At 46.2% G+C, this 27,954-nt stretch overlaps 1 protein-coding gene across 2 annotated transcripts in view; it reads right to left on the bottom strand.

Moving 5' to 3' along the window:
- Positions 1 to 27,954, bottom strand: part of LOC139761327 (uncharacterized) — a 441,300-nt gene that overhangs the window by 21,064 nt on the left and 392,282 nt on the right. For both annotated transcript variants that reach the window (XM_071685392.1, XM_071685393.1), the window contains exons 3-5: positions 15,698 to 15,843; positions 5,706 to 5,887; positions 4,138 to 4,283 (exon numbers count right to left, since the gene is read on the bottom strand). In XM_071685392.1, coding sequence (XP_071541493.1) covers positions 4,138 to 4,283; positions 5,706 to 5,887; positions 15,698 to 15,843 — 474 coding nt within the window. The remainder of the gene's footprint in view (positions 1 to 4,137; positions 4,284 to 5,705; positions 5,888 to 15,697; positions 15,844 to 27,954) is intronic.

Genomic DNA, 27,954 nt, shown 5'->3' with positions numbered 1-27,954 from the left:
ACATCCACGTACCCACCTACCCACCCCAAACACACACCAACCCACCCCAAACATCCACGTACCCACCCCACACACCCACCTACCCACCCCACACACCCACTAACCCACCCCACACACCCACCTGCCCTCCTCACGCACCCACCTAGGTACAACCATCAACACCATAGTAACCAATAACACTAGGATGATAAAGTCGACATTCCTATCCGTGGTGTACACAAGTCTCACCTCACGACACACCCGTCAAACCCCCTCCGTCTGACCCATCGAGGGAAATTGCCCAATTTTGTCAGGGTCCTAATTTGTTGTACATTATTTTCAGCTTATGAAATCATAACTCAGTTTGCTAAAGTAAAAACGAAATTCCGAGCCATTTTGCATAGATGTACACATTCGCTGGACAATACATTGCCAGGTATATGTGAAAAAAGAAATTGGGTGTTGAGTTTTACTGTTCATGCCTAACAATATTCGAAAATGGAGCCTGGCTTCCCTGGCAGACCAGACCGATATTAGAGAGGCTTTACCTTACGGCCTCTTAATGTGGGCACGACACACCCTCCATCTGGTCTACAACGACGCATTCACAAGCAGCAAGACCCACACATATTCCCTGTCTCACCACCCCAGCAACGTGTACCACCGTCTGTCTGTCTCACCACCCAGCAGCGTGGACTACCGTCTGTCTGTCTGCATCAGCGTGGATTACCGTCTGTCTGTCTGTCTGTCTCACCTCCCCAGCAACTCTGGCTACGCCAACTGCTTCAAGGTGGGAAGCAAAATATTTGTATTATTGTCCACTGCATACTACAGTGGTACTCCACATCTACAGTCGACTGTATACTTCAGTGGTTCTCCACGTCTACAGTCAACTGTACAGTTCAACGGTTCTCCACGTCTACAGTCAACTGTACATTTCAGTGTTTCTTCACGTCTACAGTCAACAGTACATATCTGGGAGTGGACCTGGCAGCAAATGGAATCATGGAAGCTGAAGTGAGTCACAGGGTGGGGGAGGGGGCGAAGGTTCTGGGAGTGTTGGGAAATGTGTGGAAAGAGATCACTATCTGGGAGGGCGAAGACAGGCATGTGTGAGGGTAGAGTAATCCCAATATTGTGGTATGGATGAGAGGCATGGGCTATAGATGAGAATGTGAGGAAGAGGGTGGATGTGTTGGATATGAAATGTACGAGGACAGTATGAGGTGTGAGGTGGTTTGTTCGAGTAAGTAACAGAAGGGTAATGTGTGGTGATGAAGAGTGTATATGACAGAGCTGAAGATAGTGCGCTGTAGTGGTTTGGACATATGCTGAGAATAAATTTGGAGAGATTGACAAAGAGCATATATGTATGTGTGTGTGTGTGTGTGTGTGTGTGTGTGTGTGTGTGTGTGTGTGTGTGTCAGAACTGGATGGGACAAGGAGAGGCGGGGAGACCAAGTAAGAGATGGAAAGATGGAGGAAAAACGTTTTGAGCAACTGAGGCCTGAACATGCAGGAAGGTGAAAGGCGTGCACGGGATAGAGGTAATTGGAACGATGTGGTATACAGAGGACAGGTCGGTGGGGTCTGGTTGTAATTAGGGGCCGTAGTTTCCATGTATTATACATGACAGCTAGAGAACGAATGAGGCCATCTCTTCATCTGTTCCTGGCACGGTTTACTGAATCAAGGTTTGGCTGAAAACTGAAATCATACCGTTGTGTGTGTGTGTGTGTGTGTGTGTGTGGGTGGTGGTACTGGAGACAGGATGGTTTCCATGTCTCCTGACCTAGTTGGTGTCGTGGGGGAGGGAGCTGCCCGGAAATCCGACCCTCCTGTATTATCACATATCTAAATGTAGGAGTAGGAGGAGCCAAGTGAAGAGATCCTCAGAGTGTTATACTGTACCACAGTAGCATTACAGTTAAAGTGTAATCTTGTAGTAAACACTGTAGCAGTGTAGTACTTGTGCTGGTACACTGAGCATGACCAGCGTCAGCAAACATGACCAACTTGACCCACATTACAAACATCGCATGATGGATGAAGAAAACGTATCTATATTAAAGTATATGTTATAAACGTTGTAAATGTCAGTACAGAACTATATTACAGTAAATATTGTAAATGTCAGTACAAAACTATGTTATATTAAATGTTGTAATTGTCAGTACAAAGATATATTAAATGTTGTAAATGTCAGTACAAAACTGTGTTTTATTAAATGTTGTAAATGTCAGTACAAAACTATATTATAGTAAATGTTGTAAATGTCAGTACAAAACTGTGTTTTATTAAATGTAAATGTCAGTACAAAACTATATTATAGTAAATGTTGTAAATGTCAGTACAAAAACTATCACTTCTGTAAAACTCTGCAATAACCGTGGAAACAACTGCAATATTGTACAAATTATGAAGGTACCATCAACACATTACTGTAGGTATAAAGGACATATGATAGTTACAAGGATCATACAGCAATAATACAACACTGGCAGGATACAGAGTAAGAGATAAACCTATGATAGTACAGAGGGACATGTGTCATGATGAAGTACCTCACCAGAACATGAGAGGTTGTCTCACAACCCCCTCACCACCTGCCTATATGGTACTGTGTCACGTCGTTGGTCGACCTCGTCCCTGGCTGGTGAGGTCAGAGGATGGCAAGCTGACAGCCTGATCCGCCCAGTCATTACCCTCCACAAACGATGGTTAGAATCATTCCAAAGTACCCCTTCTCCCACCGCCAAGTACCCCTTCTCCCACCGCCAAGTACCCCTTCTCCCACCGCCAAGTACCCCTTCTCCCACCGCCAAGTAACAGAGGCAACAGATATAATGTTTATACTTTACACAAGTTTCACAAGTACTACCTGAAACACGTAAGTAAAATAACAACAACAACAACAAGTGATAACGGACTGCCGTTTACGTCAGACTACACTGTGATGAAGGAACTCTGTCTTGACTGATAACTAGGGATTCAAAATGTTGTTAATCACTGGTCATGATGCGTCACTGATCAATAATACAGATTACTGCATGATATGAATCTTTCCACACACACACACACACACACACACACACACACACACACACACACACACACACATACACACATTCTAATCTTTATTCCCTAACTATGGGTGGATGACCATGATACAGACTATAATTACAACAGTGATTCACAATTATTCGAAGTTGCCCCTCAAAATTTACAACTCACAATCCTACTGATAACGCTAGTCTAGTTTCAATATAACTTTACAACAACGTCATCTGCAGTTACAAGGGAGATGTGTTGTTCACAAGTGGCGTCCCATTTATATGAGTCTATACGCGAGCCAGGCGGTCCGCAAACTGCCCAAACATAGAACAACAGATGGTCCAGGAACGAATCCCAGCCACTGTGAACCACCTGAGGTGCAAGACATTTCCATAGTCTGTATTACTGATGATCATACTACCATGATCTGTATTACTGATGATCATACTACCATAGTCTGTATTACAGTGGATCATACTACCATGATCTGTATCACAGTGGATCATACTACCATGATCTGTATCACAGTGGATCACACTACCATGATCTGTATCACAGTGGATCATACTACCATGATCTGTATCACAGTGGATCATACTACCATGATCTGTATCACAGTGGATCATACTACCATGATCTGTATCACAGTGGATCATACTACCATGATCTGTATCACAGTGGATCATACTACCATGATCTGTATCACAGTGGATCATACTACCATGATCTGTATCACAGTGGATCATACTACCATGATCTGTATTACAGTGGATCATACTATCATCGTCAGATCCTGTGGTTTAGCAGTGTGATGTATTACAGTGTCTGTATTGTATTAGTATAATGAAATGATGAATATTTTTTCTTGAAGGAACCATAACAGTACACATGAGTTCCCTGTATATTGTGGCCTGGAGAGCCTGACTGTTGATGGTATGTACAAACATAAGAACCAACAAACATCAACATACCCAAACTAATTATGACTTACACTTTCTATATAGTGAGCTGAACTAATACCTCACTGGGGTGAGTGAGTCCTCTGCTAGCAGGACAAACCGCCAACTTCCCAGTTTCTGTAGATGTGTTGAAGTGGGTGCTCACCTTCTTGATACTTTCCCTTGGTGTTGCACAGGTCCTTGATGACCCGGATGGTGCCAGCGTACAGCTTGTTGAAGTACTCGCGATGCTTCGGTGTGAGGCAGCGACGGGTGTAGTTGTCGATACACTGGAGGCCGTTCAGTAACACCCTGCGGGCGACACCAGGTGTGGGTTACAACCGGAGGTGTAGCGGGTGTGGCAGATGATGACCAGACAGAAGGTTGTCTGAGGAGGCGGTGGTGGGGCTGTGTGATGTGAGGGAGAGGACCGCCCGTGGTGGTGGTGAGCGTGGTGTGGCTGTGTGAGGAGGAGGAGTGATGTGGCTGTGTGAGGAGGAGGAGTGACTGTTGCTGTGTGAGAGGGGGAGGTGACTGTGGCTGTGTGAGAGGGGGAGGTGACTGGCTGTGTGAGAGGGGGAGGTGACTGTGGCTGTGTGAGAGGGGGGAAGTGACTGTGGCTGTGTGAGAGGGAGGAGGTGACTGGCTGTGTGAGAGGGAGAGGTGACTGTGGCTGTGAGAGAGGGGGAAGTGACTGTGGCTGTGTGAGAGGGGGGAGGTGACTGTGGCTGTGTGAGAGGGGGGAGGTGACTGTGGCTGTGTGAGAGGGGGGAGGTGACTGTGGCTGTGTGAGAGGGGGGAAGTGACTGTGGCTGTGTGAGAGGGAGGAGGTGACTGTGGCTGTGTGAGAGGGAGGAGGTGACTGTGGCTGTGTGAGAGGGGGGAGGTGACTGTGGCTGTGTGAGAGGGGGGAGGTGACTGGCTGTGTGAGAGGGAGGAGGTGACTGTGGCTGTGTGAGAGGGGGGAGGTGACTGTGGCTGTGTGAGAGGGGGAGGTGACTGTGGCTGTGTGAGAGGGGGAGGTGACTGTGGCTGTGTGAGAGGGGGAGGTGACTGTGGCTGTGTGAGAGGGGGAGGTGACTGTGGCTGTGTGAGAGGAGGGAGGTGACTGTGGCTGTGTGAGAGGAGGGAGGTGACTGTGGCTGTGTGAGAGGTACCAGTTTACGTGAGAGGCAAGTGTGACACAGTAAAGGGCTCACATTGTACCTAAAACTGTACAACAGAAAACATTGTCATGACACAACCACTTGGGATCATGACGAGCTGGGCCAGTCATCACAACACCTACACCTCGTCATGCACACACTGACATTACATCATCAAGTGACCTCCGCTGAGTGACCTCAGACCTGGGAGGTCAAGATGTAGGTCATCTCCTCATCACAGTTGTTGTTCTCCTACACACACACACACACACACACACACACACACACACACACACACACGTGTGACACGTAGTACTACACCTGGTTCATAGGTTGTTCCGTTAACTTGTAACTACCGCAACTTGTATCTAGATATAAGGCTCACTCACGGGCACATTCATCATGCTCAGTGACGGGTATGATCATAAGGCTCACTCACGGGCACATTCATCATGCTCAGTGACGGGTATGATCATAAGGCTCACTCACGGGCACATTCATCATGCTCAGTGACGGGTATGATCATAAGGCTCACTCACGGGCACATTCATCATGCTCAGTGACGGGTATGATCATAAGGCTCACTCACGGGCACATTCTATTAAGCTCATCGACGGAAGCCGCGAACCCGAGGTCATTGTTAGTGAGGACCTCCAAGAGGCCGACACACTCGGCGATGTCGCTGTTTTTACAGTCGTCTTGTCGTCGACCAACGGTGCTGTGTCGTCCCTTGTTATCACCACTTCTGTTGACATCGTCTGCAGACGTCTCCTGCAGGAGATAACATAATAACAACAACAACAACAACAATAATAATAATAATAATAATAATAATGATAATAATAATAATAATAATAATAATAATAATAATAATAATAATAATAATAATAATGATAATAATAATTTTTTTTTTCTTTTTTTATACTTTGTCGCTGTCTCCCGCGTTTGCGAGGTAGCGCAAGGAAACAGACGAAAGAAATGGCCCAATCCCCCCCCCCCCATACACATGTACATACACACGTCCACACACGCAAATATACATACCTACATAGCTTTCCATGGTTTACCCCAGACGCTTCACATGCCTTGATTCAATCCACTGACAGCACGTCAACCCCTGTATACCACATCGCTCCAATTCACTCTATTCCTTGCCCTCCTTTCACCCTCCTGCATGTTCAGGCCCCGATCACACAAAATCTTTTTCACTCCATCTTTCCACCTCCAATTTGGTCTCCCTCTTCTCCTCGTTCCCTCCACCTCCGACACATATATCCTCTTGGTCAATCTTTCCTCACTCATTCTCTCCATGTGCCCAAACCATTTCAAAACACCCTCTTCTGCTCTCTCAACCACGCTCTTTTTATATCCACACATCTCTCTTACCCTTACGTTACTTACTCGATCAAACCACCTCACACCACACATTGTCCTCAAACATCTCATTTCCAGCACATCCATCCTCCTGCGCACAACTCTATCCATAGCCCACGCCTCGCAACCATACAACATTGTTGGAACCACTATTCCTTCAAACATACCCATTTTTGCTTTCCGAGATAATGTTCTCGACTTCCACACATTTTTCAAGGCTCCCAAAATTTTCGCCCCCTCCCCCACCCTATGATCCACTTCCGCTTCCATGGTTCCATCCGCTGACAGATCCACTCCCAGATATCTAAAACACTTCACTTCCTCCAGTTTTTCTCCATTCAAACTCACCTCCCAATTGACTTGACCCTCAACCCTACTGTACCTAATAACCTTGCTCTTATTCACATTTACTCTTAACTTTCTTCTTCCACACACTTTACCAAACTCAGTCACCAAAAAGAAGGAACAGAGAAGAGGTCCAGGTGAGGATATTCCCTGAAAGGCCCAGTCCTCTGTTCTTAACGCTACCTCGCTATCGCGGGAAATAGCGAATAGTATAAAAAAAAAAAAAAAAATAATAATAATAATAATAATAATAATAATGATAATAATAATAATAATAATAATACCAGGAGACAGGGTACAAGGAGTACTGCCCAGGTGTGACCTGCGTGTTCTAGGAAGAAAGGTAGCGGCAGTCGACCCTCAGTCAGGCCAGCTCTTCATCCTTATCTCGGCCCGGGTTGGGCCATACAGTGTATACCCACCCACCTCAGGCTAAGGCATACTTAATCGTTGTTTCCGTACGTTAGCGAGGCAGCAACAGGGACACACGAGGAGAGGCCACATCCACGAATAAGAAGGAAAGATAGTGAGATGGTGAGAGAGGGTGTGTGGTGAGGGTGTGTGGTGAGGGTGTATGGTGAGGGTGTGTGGTGAGGGTGTGTGGTGAGGCTGTATGGTGAGGGTGTGTGGTGAGGGTGTGTGGTGAGGGTGTGTGGTGAGGGTGTATGGTGAGGGTGTGTGGTGAGGGTGTGTGGTGAGGGTGTGTGGTGAGGGTGTATGGTGAGGGTGTATGGTGAGGGTGTGTGGTGAGGGTGTATGGTGAGGGTGTGTGGTGAGGGTGTATGGTGAGGGTGTGTGGTGAGGGTGTATGGTGAGGGTGTGTGGTGAGGGTGTGTGGTGAGGGTGTGTGGTGAGGGTGTATGGTGAGGGTGTATGGTGAGGGTGTGTGGTGAGGGTGTGTGGTGAGGGTGTGTGGTGAGGGTGTGTGGTGAGGGTGTATGGTGAGGGTGTGTGGTGAGGGTGTATGGTGAGGGTGTGTCTGCATCAAGGATGTATGATGAAGGCGCAGCGTGGGTGAGGAAGTTTAACATGGAGGTGGTGGAACAATTTTGGTAGCATGGCATTGATACGTTCAGGTGTGGCTGTGTTGGGAAGATAATTAAATGTTTTTAAGGAGAAAAATGGCTATGTTTGAGTTACAGTTTTCCTAACAGTGTTGTACGGATACGAACCCTCGGCCTTTAATGGAAAAAAGAAAAGACATGTGTTGGAAATGAAACGTGTGAGGAGGATGTGTGGGAGAGACGAAGTGATCGTGTGAGCCAGAGGGAGATGTGATGGTAGGGCTGAGGTGGACCAAGGTGTACTGATACGGTAATCTATGTAACACAAGTGGAGGAAGCAAGATACGGTAATCTATGTAACACAAGTGGAGGAAGCAAGATACGGTAATCTATGTAACACAAGTGGAGGAAGCAAGATACGGTAATCTATGTAACACAAGTGGAGGAAGCAAGATACGGTAATCTATGTAACACAAGTGGAGGAAGCAAGATACGGTAATCTATGTAACACAAGTGGAGGAAGCAAGATACGGTAATCTATGTAACACAAGTGGAGGAAGCAAGATACGGTAATCTATGTAACACAAGTGGAGGAAGCAAGATACGGTAATCTATGTAACACAAGTGGAGGAAGCAAGATACGGTAATCTATGTAACACAAGTGGAGGAAGCAAGATACGGTAATCTATGTAACACAAGTGGAGGAAGCAAGATACGGTAATCTATGTAACACAAGTGGAGGAAGCAAGATACGGTAATCTATGTAACACAAGTGGAGGAAGCAAGATACGGTAATCTATGTAACACAAGTGGAGGAAGCAAGATACGGTAATCTATGTAACACAAGTGGAGGAAGCAAGATACGGTAATCTATGTAACACAAGTGGAGGAAGCAAGATACGGTAATCTATGTAACACAAGTGGAGGAAGCAAGATGGTAGGGAAGCGCCTTGATGACATACAAGGATACTGAAAGCTTCAGGGTATCGGGGCCTGAACTACTGAGGAGGCCGAGAGGCGCTCTTTGGTGCGAAAGAACTCAAGCGATGTGATATATGGGGGGGGACGCATTCAACGGTCTAAACCAAGGCATATTATGTCACCAAGGTTCACTGTTCATGGTAGCTAGAGGGTGGATACATGCACATGATGCAGATGTTCCCATATTTTTGACGTTACTTCGTGAAAGTAAAAACAAGTGAATAAAACGTCAACACTTTCCAAACGAAACAGGAGACCAATAATTGTCAAGGCAGATGCATATAATCTGTATTACATGGAGAAATATATTAAAATGTCCTATGGAAGTGGTACATATACCGGAATATATAATATGTTACCTGCTCATTTAAATATCATTTACATCAGATAATGAATATGCTTAAATGTATATTTAGCTGTAAAATATACTCGTTAATTATTCAACTTTAGGGGAGCAGTAATTATAACACCAATGCTAACGTTAGTAATAATAACGGGTTCTTTACTGTTACCGGAAGTGTATTATATGGTGAGCTGGGCCATCTTGACCAGGTTTTGCCATTCTTTGGTTGAACAGATAAACAAATGGACAATCCAACTTTATATATGTAATCAGACAACATAAAAGTATTATCTAAACTGATCCATGCCTGTGGGTTAGAGTTGGACTCACAATATGGAATAGAATGATATGATTCAAACATTGTTATATATCAGGATCAACACATGTGAACAATGATCTATCAGTAAGTACACTTGCTGCCTATCTGGGTCAAGTCAGGTTACCTTACAATGCCCATCACGTAACACAATGTGCCTCACATCTTTGCTTACATGTGCAGGTCAATCATAAAGATAACAATATAACGTAACCATGATAATATAACCTAACCTAACCTAACCTAACCTAATTTTTCTTGAAATTTTACCTCAGTATTTTCCTTGAGTGATATCCTACTGTCTATACTGTCAACATTACTGTCTGTACTGTCAACATTACTGTCTGTACTGTCAACATTACTGTCTGTACTGTACTGAGACAGTGTCATGTGAGACAAGAGTTCTACACGTCAGTTGTTATAAAACATTACCTCAGTGTTTCCCTGCCAGGTCTGCGCCAGCTACATAGTGACAGACATGCTGGCTTACCTGCTTTACTGTATGAAACGTGTCACTTACCGAGAAATGGCGCCATCTTTCATGCAAGAACATACAAAGATAAAGAGATAACAAGATATAGAGAACGTTTACTGACAGTAGAATGCAAGACATTCGAGGTTGTATGGTCGGTTCCCTGGTTCTGTTGGACGAAAGGTTTTGACCTTTGAAGTGTACACGGTCTGGGGCATTCCCTTACGACTATCTATATACGAGGTTTCAGTATTACTTTGTGATTACTGAAGTACTTAAGTACCTATACTAACTCTGGGTTAGGTTATATAATACTAACGTAAGGCAAGAGCACAATGAGGCTTGAAGTGGAAGTTTTTCTATATTGTGGTACATACAAGAACGATGACAACAGCTCTGCTTCCCTTCCGTCCAGAGTTAATCGTAATATGAACCTCTGAAGTCAACTCCAGGAACATCACAAGACGTCTATGACAGAGGAATCTGGGGTCAACACAGTTATAACAGCAACATTCTACAAGGACGCATATTGCATGCCAATTTCACAACCTTTCCATTTTCCAAGTTACTCTTATCTTTTTTTTTTTATTTTGCTTTGTCGCTGTCTCCCGCGTTAGCGAGGTAGCGCAAGGAAACAGACGAAAGAATGGCCCAACCCGCCCACACACACGTGTATATACATACATGTCCACACACGCACAATATACATACCTATACATCTCAATGTACACATATATATACACACACAGACATATACATATATACACATGTACATAATTCATACTGTCTGCCTTTATTTGTTCCCATCGCCACCTCGCCACACATGGAATAACGACCCCCTCCCCCCTCATGTGTGCGAGGTAGCGCTAGGAAAAACACCAAAGGCCCCATTCGTTCACACTCAGTCTCTAGCTGTCATGTAATAATGCACCGAAACCATAGCTCCCTTTCCACATCCAGGCCCCACACACTTTGCATGGTTTACCCCAGACGCTTCACATGCCCTGGTTCAATTCATTGACAGCACGTCAACCCCGGTAAACCACATCGTTCCAATTCACTCTATTCCTTGCACGCCTTTCACCCTCCTGCATGTTCAGGCCCCGATCACTCAAAATCTTTTTCACTCCATCTTTCCACCTCCAATTTGGTCTCCCACTTCTCCTCGTTCCCTCCACCTCCGGCACATATATCCTCTTGGTCAATCTTTCCCCACTCATTCTCTCTATGTGACCAAACCATTTCAGCACATCCTCTTCTGCTCTCTCAACCACACTCTTTTTATTTCCACACATCTCTCTCAGCCTTACATTACTTACTCGATCAAACCACCTCACACCACATATTGTCCTCAAACATCTCATTTCCAGCACATCCACCCTCCTGCGCACAACTCTATCCATAGCCCACGCCTCGCAACCATACAACATTGTTGGAACCACTATTCCTTCAAACATACCCATTTTTGCTTTCCGAGATAATGTTCTCGACTTCCAAACATTCTTCAAGGCTCCCAGAATTTTCGCCCCCTCCCCCACCCTATGATTCACTTCCGCTTCCATGGTTCCATCCGCTGCCAGATCCACTCCCAGGTATCTAAAACACTTCACTTCCTCCAGTTTTTCTCCATTCAAACTTACCTCCCAATTGACTTGACCCTCAACCCTACTGTACCAAATAACCTTGCTCTTATTCACATTTACTCTTAACTTTCTTCTTTCACACACTTTCACACCAAGTTACTCTAAATTCGTTCAATATTTCTTGTGTCAGTATTGAGTTGATGGGCCATGTTGCCTAACGGAAATGTGTGAAGTTGAGGAGTCAGCATCGAGGAGTGTGTCAGGAGGGACGACAGTGAGACAATATCACATCATGATAACCACAAGAAACTCTTGTCCACATGACCCCCGTGCCACTGACCCACTGAAACCTGTCATTAATGAAACGTTTTCCAAACACTATAGAAGGTTTCCATGAGACCATACTGGCTGTCTTACACCTTCACCCATGAGACCATACTGGCTGTCTTACATCTTCAACCATGAGACCATACTGGCTATTACACCTCCAACCATGAGACCATACTGGCTGTATTACACCACCACCCACTGTGTAACGCATGAGACGTTCATGAAATTTAGCCCTAAGCAAATGTACCGTAACCTGAGTATGTACTGTAACCTGAGTATGTACCGTAACCTGAGTATGTACTGTAACCTGAGTATGTACCGTAACCTGAGTATGTACCGTAACCTGAGTATGTACTGTAACCTGAGTATGTACCGTAACCTGAGTATGTACCGTAGCCTGAGAATGTACCGTAGCCTGAGAATGTACCGTAACCTGAATATGTACCGTAGCCTGAGTATGTACCGTAACCTGAGTATGTACCGTAACCTGAGTATGTACCGTAGCCTGAGTATGTACCGTAGCCTGAGTATGTATCGTAGCCTGAGTATGTACCGTAACCTGAGTATGTACCGTAGCCTGAGTATGTATCGTAGCCTGAGTATGTACCGTAACCTGAGTATGTACCGTAGCCTGAGTATGTACCGTAGCCTGAGTATGTACCGTAACCTGACGTAGTCTTGGCTGGGTTATATCACTGTGAGTGAGGGTTTCTGCTGCTGTGTCTGGTTGACTCACACCTGCAGGCCTGGGGAGGGAGGTGTCCTCCTACTGTTTTGTGGCACTCATTGTTTCGTCTTCACTATCTCACTTTCATCACCACATCATCTCACTTTCATCACCACATCATCTCACTTTCATCACCACATCATCTCACTTTCATCACCACATCATCTCACTTTCATCACCACATCATCTCACTTTCATCACCACATCATCTCACTTTCATCACCACATCATCTCACTTTCATCACCACATCATCTCACTTTCATCACCACATCATCTCACTTTCATCACCACATCATCTCACTTTCATCACCACATCATCTCACTTTCATCATTATACCATCATTAGTCTTGTGAAGAAGTGATGAGAGTGATGTTCATAAATGGCCATGGTGAGTGTATGGAAGACGCCTGTAGGATGAGTAGTTACCTCACTAACGGACGCATCATTAACGTACACATTTGACTTGTATAACATACAACAAGCCATCATGACGTGGTTATCTGATGCTAAATGAAGTTTATCCCCAGCTAAGGTCACCCATTCTTTATTCAGTTCCTAAAGAAGACAGAATACGGGGCTACGGGCGAGGAGACCAGCAGACATGCTAGCTATCAACACCTCGTCCCACAGTGTCCCTATGTTCTCTGTTATTCTCACTTCAGTCCAGTTGTTCTCGGTAGCTAGATGGATCATGCCGTTCTTCCTCACGTCTCCATAATAAGAACTACACTCACATTTGTTTGATCTAAACCCAAACTATCCAGTGCTCATGCCGGGCCCACAACACCACATTACCTTAATAACATTACCTGCCAGTGGCAATGATGACCACTGAGTCTGGTCAGGTTGGCTCTCTCATCCTCATACCCACTACCTGACACAGCTTCTTGTGTGTGTGTGTGTGTGTGTGTGGTAGATATGGTCGTTAATGATCTCTTACGTTAATGATCACAGTAAACACAACACTTGACCGACGTCATGCCGGCCTGCACTGCCAGACGCTGGTTCATGACTCGGATAAATGATTCGAACTCCGACCAACTTATCATACTGGAACTTTGTTCTAGAGAAATTCCTGGTGTTAAAATCCATACATCATCTTATCTTAATGCAGTATGTATAACATCATTGTTATATATCATGTTAACGAACCAAAGGATTACTACAACGATATCTGACCATTTGAAGTCCTCACGACTCAGTGAACCAGTGAACCATCACGACCCACTGAACCCCCGAGACCTGACCCCCACCACTTGTCCTACTGACAACAACCACAGTAACCACACCACAGTGACTGTACACCCGCGTATCACTTGATCCAACACCTGTACGTACCACAACATCACCAGGCACCGCTGGACCACCTCCTACATGTTGACACGTACCGTAACTACCATCTTACGGCTCTGGTCCTGCACTAAGGTACGTGTTCTGCTGGGCTGAGGAGGAAAATAGTGTGGGGTAGCTCTCCCTTCAGCCTCTACCTCCCATCACCCACAACCACGAAACGAGGCAACAAATACTGTTCAAGGTGTGTGTGTGCACTAGGATAGTGCAAGTAGTGTGGTCCATAATTTCTTTCTAATTCAGATTTCAAAAGGTTTAAGAGAAAAGTGACGAATTGTATAATACTGGCAGAGTCCACACACACACACACACACACACACACACACACACACACACTATACGTTCAGTGTTAGAGCCCTGAGGTTCCGTCTTGCCTCATACTCAGGCGTCACTGATCACAGCTACAACCTGACCTCCACCGACCTGATCATCTTGCATCCTTCATCCTGTCCTGTACGTGTAGTGAAGGTCACAAAAGAGCCAATCATTGAGGAACCCTGCTGGAATGTTTCATCATTTCCATTCATGGTTTGCCAGAAATCATGGTTCAAGATGGCTGTAATTCCTTATGACACAATACATGTAAGAGAGACACAGTTGCAAGTGTATAGCACTTTACACTTAATATACCTGCTACAGTTAGTGGACCACTAGCCATCATACCTGACCCACTGACCCCCAGCCATCATACCTGACCCACTGACCCCCAGCCATCATACCTGACCCACTGACCCTCAGCCATCATACCTGACCCACTGACCCTCAGCCATCATACCTGACCCACTGACCCCCAGCCATCATACCTGACCCACTGACCCTCAGCCATCATACCTGACCCACTGACCCCCAGCCATCATACCTGACCCACTGACCCCCAGCCATCATACCTGACCCACTGACCCTCAGCCATCATACCTGACCCACTGACCCTCAGCCATCATACCTGACCCACTGACCCCCAGCCATCATACCTGACCCACTGACCCTCAGCCATCATACCTAACCCACTGACCCCTAGCCATCTTACCTGACCCACTGACCCCCAGCCATCATACCTAACCCACTGACCCCTAGCCATCATACCTGACCCACTGACCCCCAGCCATCATACCTGGCCCACTGACCCCTAGCCATCATACCTGACCCACTGACCCCTAGCCATCATACCTGACCCACTGACCCCCAGCCATCATACCTGGCCCACTGACTCCCAGCCATCATACCTGGCCCACTGACCCCTAGCCATCATACCTGACCCACTGATCCCCAGCCATCATACCTGGCCCACTGACCCCTAGCCATCATACCTGACCCACTGATCCCCAGCCATCATACCTGGCCCACTGACCCCTAGCCATCATACCTGACCCACTGACCCCCAGCCATCATACCTGGCCCACTGACCCCTAGCCATCATACCTGACCCACTGATCCCCAGCCATCATACCTGGCCCACTGACCCCTAGCCATCATACCTGACCCACTGACCCCCAGCCATCATACCTGACCCACTGACCCCCAGCCATCGTACCTGACCCACTGACCCCCAGCCTTCAGACCTGACCCACTGGTTCCCACCCACTAGTCATCCCCCACTGGGCCTCACCCACCAGTCATCCCCCACTGGGCCTCACCCACCAGTCATCCCCCACCGTGCCCCATCCACCACTCATCATCCACCGTGCCCCATCCACCAGTCATCATCCACCGTGCCTCATCCACCAGTCATGCCCCTCCGTGCCCCTAGTACTCACATGGAAGGTGGTGCGCACAGCATCGTCCAGCTGTTGTTGGAAGTGGCTGGTGTGGTGTAGGACGGCCCGGCTCGCTGAGTGTACCGCCTGACCCACCTCTGGCCCACCCTCCTGCCACGCCTGGAAACCCTGACCCAGAGTCTCGCCTGCAACAGAAAACGTGGAGTTAGTCCTGCACTCTGGGGGAAATGAAGGTGTGTGCTACACTCTGGGGGAAATGAAGGTGTGTGCTACACTCTGGGGTAAAATGGAGGTGTATGCAACACTCTGGGGGAGATGGAGATTTGTGGTTCACTCAGGGGGAGATTAAGACCTGAACTACAATCTGGGGGAAATGAAGGCATGCGATTTACTCTGGGGGGGATGGAACATGTGGTGGTCTCTGGGGGGATGGAACATGTGGTGGAGTCTGGGGAGATGGAACATGTGGTGGAGTCTGGGGGGATGGAACATGTGGTGGAGTCTGGGAAGATGGAACATGTGGTGGACTCTGGGGGGATGGAACATGTGGTGGTCTCTGGGGGGGATGGAACATGTGGTGGTCTCTGGGGGGGATGGAACATGTGGTGGAGTCTGGGAAGATGGAACATGTGGTGGACTCTGGGAAGATGGAACATGTGGAGCCCCACTGAGGACAGAGGTTAGCACTATGGTGCAGCAGAGCGTCCAGTGTGCCAGTATAGGAGCAGGGCAGGTAGAGAGACATGGGAAGGGGAACAGACTGACACGAGAGAGAGAGAGAGAGAGAGAGAGAGAGAGAGAGAGAGAGAGAGAGAGAGAGAGATTCAGTTTACGTTGGAAACACAAGAGATAAGGGAAAGTATTTACGAATTTTGGAGGCAGTGAAAAACCTGTCTTTTGAAATGTGTCAAGTTATGGTATTACGAAAGACACCACAAGGTACAGAGTTCCAAAGCTTCGACATGTAGGGCAGGAAACAGTTATCAAATCGGCCAACCTTTGAGTTGCTGATGTCCACACAATAATCATGTGACGCAGCAGCTCACTGAGTACCACACGGTGGGGGCACACAAGCAAGATTTATAGGAAAAGTTGAGAGTGTAACATTTACCATTTTCTTTAAGAAACTACAGATGTATGTGTTTATTCCTCTACACAAAGTGTAAACATATCGCTCCAGTATACCTGTTTTTCAAGTGCTATTGATCTTGCCACGACCATGGATGATGAGGCACGTCAAACATGCCTTCCACTGTACTTGTACCAAGACCAATAGTGGGTTAGACTCTACAAATACAGAAGGAAAGACGCTGGGAACCCGTGCCTTTCCTGCCCAACAAATCCAGCGGCAGAAACCTCAAGAAACAAAGCCACCTCTGGCTCCCCCACTCAACCCATATGGTCCAAATTAGCATTCCATTCCAGCTTTCCCTCGCCCTAAACAAATGTGCACATCCGACCCCGCGATTTGAAAATCAATGAAGTGAAAATTGAGAAGTTTCCCCTAAGGACCTCGGGCTGTCGCGTTCTCTCTGAGTCCATTACAGGCAAGACAACTCACCAGATCCCAGAGTTTGTGTTGGCGGCCCTGTGACCTGGTGCGCCGAGGCTCACACAGGAGGCAAGATGCCTCACACCAGCTCAAGACACTCACCCCCCGCCCACCACCTCTTCCTCTACTTGTATATCTACAAAGCTGCAAGCTCTCTCTCTCTCTCTCTCTCTCTCTCTCTCTCTCTCTCTCTCTCTCTCTCTCTCTCTCTCTCTCTTCCAAGCACAAATAGTCGATAATTTCTACTGCTGCAGCTGTGCTGGGTGTAGTAGATCAGTGTTTCTACTGCTGCAGCTGTGCTGGGTGTAGTAGACCACTGTTTTCACTGTTGCAGCTGTGCTGGGTGTAATAGTTCAGTGCTTCTACTGCCGCAGCTGTGCTGGGGTAGTATACCAATGTTTCCACTGCTACATCTGTGCTGGGTGTAGAAGACCAGTGTTTCCACTGCTGCAGCTGGGGTGGGTGTAGAAGACCAGTATTTCTACTGCTGCAGCTGTGGAGGGTGTAGGAGGCCAGTGTTTCTATTGCTGCAGCTGTGCTGGGTGCAGTAGACCATTCTTTCTACTGCTGCAGCTGTGTTGTGAGTAGCAGACCAATGTTTCTACTGCTACGTCTGTGCTGGGTGTAGAAAACCAGTGTTTGCACTGCTGCAGCTGTGCTGGGTGTACTAGACCAGTGTTTCTACTGCTGCAGCTGTGCTGGGTGTTGGAGACCAGTGATTTTACTGCGGCAGCTGTGCTGGGTGTAGTAGACCAGTGTTTGCACTGCTGCAGCTGTGCTGAGAGTAGTAAACCAATATTTCTACTGCTGCAGCTGTGCTGAGAGTAGTAGACCAGTGTTTCTACTGCTGCAGCTGTGCTGGGTGTACTAGACCAGTGTTTCTACTGCTGCAGCTGTGGTGTGAACCAGGTACCAGGATGGTACTGGTGGTGTGAGCCAGGTACCAGGATTGTACTACTGGTGGTGTGAACCAAACACCAGGATGGTACAGTCATACAAATGGGTGGTGGGGAGTGTATCATATACATGGGTGTTGGGGAGTGTATCGTACACATGGGTGGTGGGGAGTGTGTCATATACATGGGTGTTGGGGAGTGTATCGTACACATGGGTGGTGGGGAGTGTGTCATATACATGGGTGCTGGGGAGCGTGACATACACATGGGTGATGGGGAGTGTGTTATATACATAGGTGGTGGGGAGTTTGTCATATACTAGGTGGTGGGGAGTGTCATATACACAGGTGGTGGGGAGGTACTTCTGCTGTGTCGATCAGTTCAACAAGTGTAATATTCAGCCGTGTATTTCCCCTGCCAGATTAATACGGCTGGCGGCAGATGGAGAGAACGTGCTAGTTATTAACACGGTGGGAAATACCAGGTTTTTGTCGTTACCTACAAGTTTGAACATCCCTAATGAGCGGTGTGTGAGAGAGACAAATATATATATATATATATATATATATATATATATATATATATATATATATATATATATATATATATATATATATATATATTTGCTTTGTCGCTGTCTCCCGCGTTTCCGAGGTAGCGCAAGGAAACAAACGAAAGAAATGGCTCAACCCACCCACATACACATGTATATACATACACGTCCACACACGCAAATATACATACCTATACATCTCAATGTACACATATATATATACACACACAGACACATACATCTATACCCATGCACACAATTCACACTGTCTGCCTCTATTCATTCACCTCGCCACACATGGAATACCATCCCCCTCCCCCCTCATGTGTGCGAGGTAGCACTAGGAAAAGACAACAAAGGCCCCATTCGTTCACACTCAGTCTCTAGCTGTCATGCAATAATGCTCGAAACCACAGCTCCCTTTCCACAATCAGGCCCCACACAACTTTCCATGGTTTACCCCAGACGCTTCACATGCCCTGGTTCAATCCATTGACAGCACGTCGACCCCGGTATACCACATCGATCCAATTCACTCTATTCCTTGCCCGCCTTTCACCCTCCTGCATGTTCAGGCCCCGATCACACAAAATCTTTTTCACTCCATCTTTCCACCTCCAATTTGGTCTCCCACTTCTCCTCGTTCCCTCCACCTCCGACACATATATCCTCTTGGTCAATCTTTCCTCACTCATTCTCTCCATGTGCCCAAACCATTTCAAAACACCCTCTTCTGCTCTCTCAACCACGCTCTTTTTATTTCCACACATCTCTCTTACCCTTACGTTACATACTCGATCAAACCACCTCACACCACACACTGTCCTCAAACATATATATATATATATATAATATATATGTATATATATATATATATATATATATATATATATATATATATATATATATAAATCAGAAGAAGAGTATTATATTTGTGCGATGTGTGTGTGTGTGTGTGTGTGTGTGTGTGTGTGTAGAAAGACAAAGAAAATCGTTTGTTGCCTTTTACGAAACAATATTTGTCGCGCTCTGTGTGGCTGCCGCGGGCTACCCACATGAAAGACAGCTCCGCGTCACATTAGTCCGCTACAACCAAACTTTATACTGTATTTATACAACCAAACTTTATACTGTATTTATAACAACCTTTGTTTCCGGGCCGCCCTGAGGCATAAGCCCTTCTCTCACGGTACTGTCAGGCCGCAAGTGTGTGTGTGTGTGTGTGTGTGTGTGTGTGTGTGTGTATCCCATCATTAACCATACACAATATTATAACGAGTCGTCAATAAATTCTGCATTTTCTGAAAAAAAACCCACAAATCCTTTAAATAATCGGCTTAAAGAACCAAACCCGATACCGTGCCCACCCCCCACCACCACTACCCGATACCGTGCCCACCCCCACCACCACTACCCGATACCCAGCCCACCCCACCAACACTACCCGATACCCGGCCCACCCCACCACCCCAACCCGATACCCAGCCCACCCCACCACCCCTACCCGATACCCAGCCCACCCCCACCACCCCTACCCGATACCCAGCCCACCCCCCACCACCACTACCCGATACCCAGCCCACCCCCCACCACCACTACCCGATACCCATCCCACCCCACCAACACTAACCGATACCAAGCCCACCCTCACCACCACTATCAGAAACCCAGCCCACCCCACCAACACAAACCGATACCAAGCCCACCCTCACCACCACTATCAAATAAACAGCCCACCCCCACCACCTCTACCCGATACCCAGCCCACCCCCCCACCACCACTACCCGATACCCAGCCCACCCCCCACCACCACTAACCGATACCCAGCCCACAGGTTTGTAATCATAACTCCAGACGACACATGTAAATATGATAGCAGACGACACATGTAAATATGATAGCAGACGACACATGTAAATATGATAGCAGACGACACATGTAAATATGATAGCAGACGACACATGTAAATATGATAGCAGACGACACATGTAAATATGATAGCAGACGACACATGTAAATATGATAGCAGACGACACATGTAAATATGATAGCAGACGACACATGTAAATATGATAGCAGACGACACATGTAAATATGATAGCAGACGACACATGTAAATATGATAGCAGACGACACATGTAAATATGATAGCAGACGACACATGTAAATATGATAGCAGACGACACATGTAAATATGATAGCAGACGACACATGTAAATATGATAGCAGACGACACATGTAAATATGATAGCAGACGACACATGTAAATATGATAGCAGACGACACATGTAAATATGATAGCAGACGACACATGTAAATATGATAGCAGACGACACATGTAAATATGATAGCAGACGACACATGTAAATATGATAGCAGACGACACAAGCCGACGGTGCTGCCATCTTCCATGGGAACTTTCAGTATGACTTGTGGTTGACAACACTCGACGCACAGTAAACACTGACAATTGTTACGTCGTCAAATGCAAGTCATGTAAATATATTTATATAGGCCAGACTGGTAAAACTGTAACGGAGATGTGTTATTGGCACCGTCATGCAGTACGCAGGGATGACCACAAAAATGCGATCGCTAAACATTGTCATGAAAATGATCACCCTGGCCATAGATCTTGAAAATCCCGTTATTCTATACCCCTCTGCTGATTATGTCACACGTAACGTTATTGAATCTGTCTTAATTGCTAATACTAAGAACTTTAATTTGTCCCCAGGCAATTTTAAAGCCCATCCTAGCATTAACCAAATCATTATGAGAGAATTGACAAAACACGAAAACATAAAAAGTTGTTCAAGACACACCCAGCTACCCAGGTCAACCCCCGCCACGTGACCCCCCTTAATCACTCTCCCTTACAACGGTTACTGCCAGACAAAGTGGACAGTGGTTGGTCTGTACAGATTGGTGCTGGGCGGCGGGACTCAAGTGTGATGTTGGGATTTAAATAACTTTGTTAAGTACTGGCACCACCTGATGATGAGGTGGATTGTCTCCACGAAACATGTCGTGCCACATTGTATAGAAAAATTACATGTTAAATGTAATTGTATGAACTCCTAATGAAGTGCGATTTCACCTTCACACTATCATCACGGACAAGTGTGATCACAATATATATATATATATATATATATATATATATATATATATATATATATATATATATATATATATATATATATATATATATATGTACAAAGGCAAAGGGAATAAAGGTGAGTCCTCATTTTACAGAGGTATGAGTTTGTTGAGTATTCCTGGGAAATCATATAGGAGGGTATTGATTGAGAGGGTGAAGGCATGTACAGAGCATCAGATTGGGGAAGAGCAGTGTGGTTTCAGAAGTGGTAGAGGATGTGTAGGTCTGATGTTTGAAGAATGTATGTGAAAAATATTTAGAAAAGCAAATGGATTTGTATGTATCATTTATGGATCTGGAGAAGGCATATGATAGAGTTGATAGAGATGCTCTGTGGAAGGTATTAAGAATATATGGTGTGGAAGGTAAGTTGTTAGAAGCAGTGAAAAGTTTTTATCAAGGATGTAAGGCATGTGTACGTGTAGGAAGAGAGGAAAGTGATTGGTTCCCAATGTCTCCATGGTTTTTTAATTTGTTTATGGATGGGGTTGTTAGGGAGGTGAATGCAAGAGTTTTGGATGAGAGGGCTTGGGAAGTGAGTCAGTTGTTGTTCGCTGATGATACAGCGCTGGTGGCGGATTCGGGTGAAAAACTGCAGAAACTGGTGACTGAGTTTGGTAAAGTGTGTGAAAGAAGAAAGATGAGAGTAAATGTGAATAAGAGCAAGGTTATTAGGTACAGTAGGGTTGAGAGACAAGTTAATTGGGAGGCATGTTTGAATGGAGAAAAACTGGAGGAAGTGAAGTGTTTAAGATATCTGGGAGTGGATTTGGCAGCGGATGGAAACATGGAAGCGGAAGTGAATCATAGGGTGGGGGAGGGGGCGAAAGTTCTGGGAATGTTGAAGAATTTGTGGAAGTCGAGAACATTATCTCGGAAAGCAAAAATGGGTATGTTTGAAGGAATAGTGGTTCTAACAATGTTATATGGTTGCGAGGCATGGGCTATGGATAGAGTTGTGCGCAGGAGGGTGGATGTGCTGGAAATGAGATGTCTGAGGACAATATGTGGTGTGAGGTGGTTTGATCGAGTAAGTAATGAAAGGGTAAGAGAGATGTATGGTAATAAAAAGAGTGTGGTTGAGAGAGCAGAAGAGGGTGTTTTGAAATGGTATGGTCACATGGAGAGAATGAGTGAGGAAAGATTGACCAAGAGGATATATGTGTCAGAGGTGGAAGGAACGAGGAGAAGTGGGAGACCAAATTGGAGGTGGAAAGATGGAGTGAAAAAGATTTTGAGTTATCGGGGCCTGAACATGCAGGAGGGTGAAAGGCGTGCAAGGAATAGAGTGAATTGGAACGATGTACCACATCGTCGGGGTCGACGTGCTGTCAATGGATTGAACCAGGGCGTGTGAAGCGTCTGGGATAAACCATGGAAAGTTGTGTGGGGCCTGGATGTGGAAAGGGAGCTGTGGTTTCAGTGCATTATACATGACAGTTAGAGACTGAGTGAACGAATGGGGCCTCTGTTATCTTTTCCTAGCGCTACCTCGCGCACATGCGGGGAGAGGGGGTTGTTATTTCATGTGTGGCGGGGTGGCGATGGGAATGAATAAAGGCAGACAGTATGAATTATGTACATGTGTATATATGTATATGTCTGTGTGTGTATACATATGTATACGTTGAGATGTATAGGTATGTATATTTGCGTGTGTGGACGTGTATGTATATACATGTGTATGTGGGTGGGTAGGGCCATTCTTTCGTCTGTTTCCTTGCGCTAACTCGCTAACGCGGGAGACAGCGACAAAGCAAAATACATACATATATATATATATATATATATATATATATATATATATATATATATATATATATATCCCACCACAGCCAGCCTGTGGTGGGCTATGTGGACCTGTGGGTTGCGGTTTCCACCTATTTGGTCGACCAACCTAACAACCGTCGGCCCAGCCCGGGCTGTGGGGTTGAAAACTTAATGGGGTTGAGTCTACTGAGTCTGAGGAAAAGCGAAACATTATTCTGTTGATACAGAAGACACACAGACAAACAGTAAGACAAACGACAACCATAGCTATATAACAAAGACACTCACTGCAATACAGACAAAGACAAGAGAGACACAGAGACCAAGACACAGACCAAGGTAGGAGGGTGGAGCCTCAGCCAAACAACAAACTAAAAATATGGCTGGTAATTAGGAACGTCAGGTTCAGATACCTTTTATAATGCGGGTGGGGCTGCAGGAGAGAGAGAGAGGGGGGGTATGTTAAGCAGATGAAGTCATGATCCTCGCTACACAAGACGGGGGCCCACGAGAGGAAGGGTTCACCCGTACAGTAGCACCAGGTGAGTACCAACACACACACACACACACACACACACACACACACACACACATATATATATATATCATATCATATCTATAATTTACTCTGTCGCTGTCTCCCGCGTTAGCGAGGTGGCGCAAGGAAACAGGCGAAAGAATGGCCCAACCTACCTACATACACATGTATGTACATACACGCCCACACACCCACATATACATACCTATACATTTCAATGTATACATACATATACATACACAGACAAATACATATATACACATGTACATATTCATACTTGCTGCTCTCAGCCATTCCCGTCGCCACCCCGCCACACATGAAATAACAACCCCCTCCCCCCTCATGTGCGCGAGGTAGCGCTGCATGTTCAGGCCCCGATCGCTCAAAATCTTTTTTCACTCCATCTTTCCACCTCCAATTTGGTCTCCCACTTCTCCTCGTTCCCTCCACCTCTGACACATATATCCTCTTTGTCAATCTTTCCTCAGTCATTCTCTCCATGTGACCAAACCATTTCAATACACCCTCTCCTGCTCTCTCAACTACACTCTTTTTATTACCACACACACATTTCTTACCCTTTCATTACTTACTCGATCAAACCACCTCACACCACATACTGTCCTCAAACATCTCATTTCTAACACATCCACCCTCCTCCGCACAACCCTATCTATAGCCCACGCCTCGTAACCATATAAAATCGTTGGAACCACTATTCCTTCAAACACCCATTTTTGCTTTCCGAGATAATGTTTTCGCCTTCCACACATTCTTCAACGCTCCCAGAACCTTCGTCCCCTCCCCCACCTTGTGACTCACTTCCGCTTTCATGGATCAATCCGCTGTTAAATCCACTCCCAGATATCTAAAACACTTCACTTCTAGTTTTTCTCCATTCAAACTTACCTCTCAGTTGACTTGTCCCTTAACCCTACTGGACCTAATAACCTTGCCCTTATTCACATTTACTCTCAGCTTTCTTCTTTCACACACTTTACCAAACTCAGTCACCAGCTTCTGCAGTTTCTCACCCGAATCAGCCACCAGTGCTGTATCATCAGCGAACAGCAACTAACTCACTTCCCAAGCCCTCTCATCCACAACAGACTACATACTTACCCCTCTCTCCAAAACTATTGCATTTACCTCCCTAACAACCCCATCCATAAACAAATTAAACAACCATGGAGACATCACGCACCCCTGCTGCAAACCGACATTCACTGGGAACCAATCACTTTCCTCTCTTCCTACTCGTTCATATGCATTACATCCTCAATAAAAACTTTTCACTGCTTCTAGCAACTTACCTCCCACACCATATATTCTTAATACCTTCCACAGAGCATCTCTATCAACTCTATCATATGCCTTCTCCAGATCCATGATTGCCACATACAAATCCATTTGTTTTCCAAGTATTTCTCACATACATTCTTCAAAGCAAACATCTGATCCACACATCCTCTACCACATCTGTAACCACTCTGTTCTTCCCTAATCTGATGTTCTGTACATGCCTTCACCCTCTCAATCAATACCCTCCCATATAATTTCCCAGGAATACTCAACAAACTTATACCTGTAATTTGAACACTCACCTTTATCCCCTCTGCCTTTGTACAATGGCACTATGCATGCATTCCGCCAATCCCCACCATGAGCCATACATACACTGAATATCCTCATCAACCACTCAGTAACATATTCATCCCCTTTTTTTTAATAAATTCCACTGCAATACCATCCAAACCTGCTGCCTTGCCGGCTTTCATCTTCCGCAAAGCTTTCACTACCTTTTCTCTGTTTACCAAACTATTCTCCCTGACCCCTCTCCGCACACCACCTCGACCAAAACACACTATATCTGCCACTCTATCATCTAATACATTCAACAAACCTTCAAAATATATTATCCCTGGGGACAGGAGAGAAAGAATACTTCCACGTATTCCCTGCGTGTCGTAGAAGGCAACTAAAAGGGGAGGGAGCGGGGGCGGGAAATCCTCCCCTCTCGTTTTCAATTTTCCAAAAGAAGGAACACCAGTACAACATAATCACCATGACAGTACCATGGTACGATCCTACAGCATGACGGTACGACCCTAGAACCTGATAGTACCATAGTACGACCCTACAGCATGATGGTACGACTATAAAACATGACGGTACGTTGGTACGACACTAGAACATTACGTAATACACTTGAGCACGATGATAAGGTCAGGTCAGCGACGTGCTCCACCACAGGTCAGGTCAGCGACGTGCTCCACCACAGGTCAGGTCAGCGACGTGCTCCACCACAGGTCAGGTCAGCGACGTGCTCCACCACAGGTAAGGTCAGCAAGGTGTTCCACCGTAGACAAGGTTATCAAGATTCTCCACACAGGGTCCGGTGGCTCAGTACACACCAGGAACACGGCAGTCAGAGGTTGTCACACCGGGGGAGGTCGTCCTAGAGGTCGTCATACCGTGGAGGTCGTCCTAGAAGGTCGTCATACTGGGGGAGGTCGTCCTAGAGGTCGTCATACTGTGGAGGTCGTCCTAGAGGTCGTCATACCGGGGGAGGTCGTCCTAGAGGTCGTCATACCGGGGGAGGTCGTCCTGAAGTTAACGTACCGAAGAGGTCGTCTTCCAAGGGGAGGTAGGTGCTGCAGGAGGTCGCTGGGAGGGAGATGTCGACCGTCACCCACAGCTGGTGTGGGAGAGTTAGCTGTTGACCCAGATGGCAAGGTAAACACACACACCTCATTGTTTACCCCTGGACTTGCTGGAGGACCCCAGGAACACGGGGGTCAGGCTCGAGGGCCTCCAGGGATCCCGGGGCCCAGGTTGGAGGGCCCCCTATGGCCCAGGGACCTGGCTGTGGGGCCCCTATGACCCGGGGACCAAGAAGCCTCAGCACTCACAACAACAGGGATCCAGCAACGCTCCAGCTACACACACACACACACACACACACACACACACACACACACACACACACACACACTGTTGGTTGCACAGCTGTGTGTGAGGAACATATCCCCGTCATACGTCGTGTGTGTGAGGAATATACCCCCGTCATACGTCGTGTGTGAGGCATACACCTCTGTTATACCACTTTTGATCTATACATAATCCAAGTGGTCCCTGAGTGCGTGTGAAGTTGTCCAGGACGATGCATGATCCTGTCCTGGGGGATGTGTATATAAAATCAACATTCACAACGAGACATGTACAAGGTAAGGTATACATCATTAGCTTCATGACCAGCATGACGACGGTGAGATGTCAGACAAGGTATAACTATCAGGGACAACCATGGTACCATGATTAACGTGTGGTAAGCCATGTAAAGCGGCCAATGAACTGAGCCTCTACATGACACTAGAGGAGGTCAAGATGCTACTAGTGTCCACCAGTCTATTGAAACAGAGTGGAATGTGACCCCTAGGGATCCTTAATGGATTGACCAAAGGGAATGTCATATATGACACAGTAATTACATATTGTGATGGAAGGAAGTGATGGATGCGTGGGACCTCCTGTATGGTGACTCATTAATGAAAATATTGATCAACTGTACATCATCTTGAACAGAACGAGTAACGATGACCCATGACAGTACAACTCCCTCCACTTGTGTACAGAGCACACACACACACACACACACACACACACACACACACACACAGGCTTCCGTGGTATAGCTGACCATGATTCACGCAGTCCCGCTCGGGTTCAAATCTTAGGCACGGCATTTAGCCCACTGCAAACCCACCTGTTTAGCCTCCCTCTGGGGCTGAGCGATGAATGAGTATCTGCCACATAGTAAGGT

Source organism: Panulirus ornatus, chromosome 40 (genome assembly GCF_036320965.1).
Source record: "Panulirus ornatus isolate Po-2019 chromosome 40, ASM3632096v1, whole genome shotgun sequence".
Taxonomy (NCBI): Eukaryota; Metazoa; Arthropoda; class Malacostraca; order Decapoda; family Palinuridae; genus Panulirus; species Panulirus ornatus.
This window is presented reverse-complemented; position numbering and strand designations above follow the sequence as displayed.